The following is a 1,719-nucleotide window of genomic DNA, read 5'->3' on the forward strand; positions in this document are numbered from 1 at the left end:
TCCCTCCCTCCCCTGCTTTCTCTCTGAAATAAATAAAAAATATATTTTAAAAAAGTTTACCACAACAATTTCTATGTATATTTGGAATAAATTCAGTTTGATTTTATTGATTTTTGATTCCTGTTCCTTTTAGCTCCATTATGTTTCTGCAGAAGTAAAAAATTTCTTGCTTTGACTGTAGTATTGAAAAGATTAAGATATGTGATATCAAAGAACAGACACACTTAAAGCTTTTTCTCTAGCTTTATTCTATTGTATAGTTTACTAAAGTAATCTAGTTGCTGTTGGGCATTAGCAAAGAAATTTTAATGGCATAATGTCAACTGGAATAGAATTTGGCATTCTTAAAATACCTGGGAGCAGATAGCATTTTTTATGTTTATAGCTAAATAGGCAATTAAAACTTTTTAGTGGGATTATATTGATTGGCTCTTTCTGCAATAAAATTGTATATATATATATTTCCATTTTATATTTAGGTAAGATTTACTGTTACATGTGAAATGTTTCAGATTTCAGTATAATGTAATTGTGTAAAAAAGCAAGCGAGACTTCCTTTTTAAATTTTATTTATCGCTTACAGTTACATTCAATATTATTTTATATTAGTTTCAGGTGTTTAGACAATCATATACTTTACAAAGTGTTCCTCCCCATATTTCAAGTGCTGACTTGGCACCGTACATAGTTATTACAATATTATTGACTGTATTGCCTATGCTATACTTTCCATCCCATGACTATTTTGTAACTGCCAATTTGTAGTTCTTAATCCCTTCATCTTTTTCATTTAGTTCCTCAACCACCCCCCGCCCCCCGCAAGCGAGACTTCCAGTTATTTTTTTTGCCATCTGTTTTTATAGTGCACACTATCTTTTTATATAAAGTATGCTTGGATACTTTTCAGAGTGACTGTGGAGTTAATTTCCTCCTTTGGTTTTATTTAATTTAAAATCTAAGTTCAAAGGTCTAACTTCATTGTAGTGTCAACAAGTAAAATATTTTTATATTAAAATGCTTTATTATATTTTATTTATGTTTCTTAAAATTATTTGTAGGGGATGCCAGTGGAATTTTTGGTGTTACATGATGTTGATTTAGTAATATCCTATGTAGAAAATAACACATACATTGAGGAAAGACAAGAAGATGAAGCCGATGACGTGGAAGGTCCAGATATGGGTAATATGTTTTGTGATGCTCACCTCACCCATTCCTGACCAGCATCTATTATATCAGGAAAGTTCAATGAATTAACTTTCTCATAGAATGTATTCACATTCAAGACTAGGAAAAAACCTGAAGAAATTTATTTTGAGTCATTTTATCAAATTGCTTAGGTGAAAAGACATAAGGATACTGTATTCTGTTTAGTGTGATAACTTTCTTTGTTAGGCTTCTAGCTTTCCACATCTGTACCTTTATCTTCCACATCAGTTCTTTCAACCCTACTGGAGTATTCCATGTTTAAAAATGACCCAGGAGTCACACATGGTGTTTTATTTTTATTATTCCTATTAGGAAGTGAAATTCTAACAAACATTATATTTATAGTTGTAAATAAATCTGATTGTAAACAATGTAGGGAGTAAATTTCAATAGCATTTTTTTTTTGTTTTTTAATTAAATCTTTATTGTTCAGATTATTACAGTTGTTCCTCTTTTTTCCCCCCATAGCTCCCCTCCACCCGGTTCCCACCCCACCCTCTGCCCTTACCC

The 1,719-nt window shown here is 31.2% G+C and overlaps 1 protein-coding gene across 1 annotated transcript in view; it reads left to right on the forward strand.

The window, feature by feature from the left end:
* TXNDC16 (thioredoxin domain containing 16) overlaps positions 1–1,719 on the forward strand; it is a 101,465-nt gene that overhangs the window by 41,137 nt on the left and 58,609 nt on the right. Inside the window, exon 11 of the mRNA XM_005867909.2 lies at positions 1,059–1,182. Within this exon, the coding sequence (XP_005867971.2) occupies positions 1,059–1,182 (124 nt within the window). The remainder of the gene's footprint in view (positions 1–1,058; positions 1,183–1,719) is intronic.

The sequence above is a fragment of the Myotis brandtii genome, unplaced genomic scaffold (genome assembly GCF_000412655.1).
Source record: "Myotis brandtii unplaced genomic scaffold, ASM41265v1 scaffold253, whole genome shotgun sequence".
NCBI classification, from domain to species: Eukaryota; Metazoa; Chordata; class Mammalia; order Chiroptera; family Vespertilionidae; genus Myotis; species Myotis brandtii.